A 2056-nucleotide genomic window follows, 5' to 3' on the forward strand; every position below is an offset into this window, starting at 1 on the left:
ATTTTAGCACCTCCTATGTCTGAAAATTAGATCTTCACAAAGATTTCATTAGCCAGAGAAGCAAGAGGGCAAGGTGACAAACTGAAGCTCTGTGACTAGTTGATTAAGTAGCATAGGTTGGCTGGTGTGGTGGCTCATGCCTGTAATCCCAGCACTTTGGTGGCGAGGCAGATGGATCATTCGAGGTGAGGAGTCAGAGACCAGCCAGGCCAACACAGTGAAACCCCATCTCCACTAAAATTAGCCGAGTGTGGTGGCGGGCGCCTGTAGCCCCAGGGACTCAGGAGGTTGGGACATGAGAATCACCTGAACCTGGGAGGCAGAGGTTGCAATGAGCCAGGATCGCACCTTTGTACTCCAGCCTGGGTGACTGTCTCCACAGCGGGAGACTGTCTCAATAAATAAATAAATTAATTAAATAAAATGAAATTTTGAAAATCACAAATAAGTAACAAGGGTCCTCACTATCACAACCTCATAACCCACCTTCCATGTAGAGAACCATGAAAAAACAAGTTTGAAAAGTGTTTAGCCAAAGTCAAAGGCACTTCGATCACTGGCAAAAGCCATCTCGTTCTTCCACGTTCCCCACCCGCTGTCCCCATGTCCTGGAAGGAAACTGGGACCATATAAGATTAGGGGAGAATTAAACTTAGAGGTGATAGAGCTTTACTTTTTCATCTCTTTCTTCTTCCTTTTCAGAGCGTGTTCCTGGTTTTGCTCTTTCAGGTTCTTCTGCAGGAAGCGGTCTAGCAACTCTGTCAAGCAAAATAACACAGACCCCAAGTGTGAGTGCCAGGAGCCTCCCCAAAGAAGCAGTTTTCATAAAGCTCCTCTTTCCTACCCCCAAAAGCAACCTTCATTATCTCAGGAGCCCGGACAGATACACACTCATTTAACCTGTAGTATCTGATATGACTTTTACATCTGGTTCGAATGCCAGCTGCCCTCAATTCATTCTTTCCAAGGAAAGAGGAGAATTGTACTTGAATCTAAACATCAATGATCTGACCCCAAATTCAGATCCTTCATAAGGATATGGCTGCCTTGGAAACTCACAATAAAGTTCTTCTTTTTAAACCTTTTTTTTATTTTTCTGTCGCTCAGGCTGGACTGCAGTGATATGATCTCAGATCACTGTAGCCTCCACCTCCTGGGTTCAAGCAATCCTACTGAGTAGCTGGGATTAGAAGCACGTGCCACCACACCCAGCTAAGTTTTATATTTTTAGTAGAGACGGGGTTTCACCATGTTGGTCAGGCTGGTCTTGAACTCTTGACCTCAAGTGATTCACCCATCTCGGCCTCCCAAAGTGCTGGGATTACAGGCATGAATCACCTTGCCCGGCCTTAAACTTTCTGAAAAAGTAGTTTTGTGATCAAGATTACATAACTCGTAGAACAAAAAGAAAGGCATAGTAACTATTCTTACCGTTCTTTGGATGTAACTCTACGTCTCTTCTCATCCTGTGTGGAGGGAAGGGAGGAAGAACAAAAAAGATCAGAATACTGGTTTCAAGGGAAGATCAACACCAAAAGTGTGAGTTGAAATATTAACACATTTGACATGGTTACAACAAGAGTAGGAAAGGAGGGGGCCTGGGTTTTTTGGGAGAAGATCTGAGAAACTCTTACTCTCGTATTAATCCCCACCAACCCCAAAACAAAGGCAGGTCTGAGAAGTAGGCAGGCACACTGCCCATCAATAGAGATCGCCTAGTGATGCTACGCAAGAGAATCAAAGATTCCCCATCTTGTGTCAGGAATCTGTTTAGTTTATGTATTAGAGACCAGTCTGGGCAACATGGGAAACCTCATCTCTACAAAAAATACAAAAATTAGCTGATTAGCATGTGCCTGTAGTCCCAGCTGCTTGGGAGGGTGAGGTGGGAGGATCGCTTGAATCCAGGAGGTTGAGGCTGCAGTGAGCCATAACTGTGCCACTGCACCCCAGCCTGATGACAGAATGAGATCTGTCTCAAAAAAAAAAAAAAAAAAAAAAGAAAAGAAAAGAAAAAAGTCAACTGTAATCCCAGCACTTTGGGAGGCTGAGGCAG

At 44.4% G+C, this 2056-nt stretch overlaps 1 protein-coding gene across 1 annotated transcript in view; it reads right to left on the minus strand.

Annotated features, from left to right (window-relative positions):
* The window catches only part of DNMT1 (DNA (cytosine-5-)-methyltransferase 1), an 86644-nt gene that overhangs the window by 60173 nt on the left and 24415 nt on the right, over nucleotides 1–2056 (minus strand). The window contains exons 8-9 of the mRNA XM_011994993.1: nucleotides 1432–1466; nucleotides 669–758 (exon numbers count right to left, since the gene is read on the minus strand). Of these exons, the coding sequence (XP_011850383.1) occupies nucleotides 669–758; nucleotides 1432–1466 (125 nt within the window). The remainder of the gene's footprint in view (nucleotides 1–668; nucleotides 759–1431; nucleotides 1467–2056) is intronic.

This window comes from Mandrillus leucophaeus, unplaced genomic scaffold, assembly GCF_000951045.1.
Source record: "Mandrillus leucophaeus isolate KB7577 unplaced genomic scaffold, Mleu.le_1.0 Scaffold112, whole genome shotgun sequence".
NCBI classification, from domain to species: Eukaryota; Metazoa; Chordata; class Mammalia; order Primates; family Cercopithecidae; genus Mandrillus; species Mandrillus leucophaeus.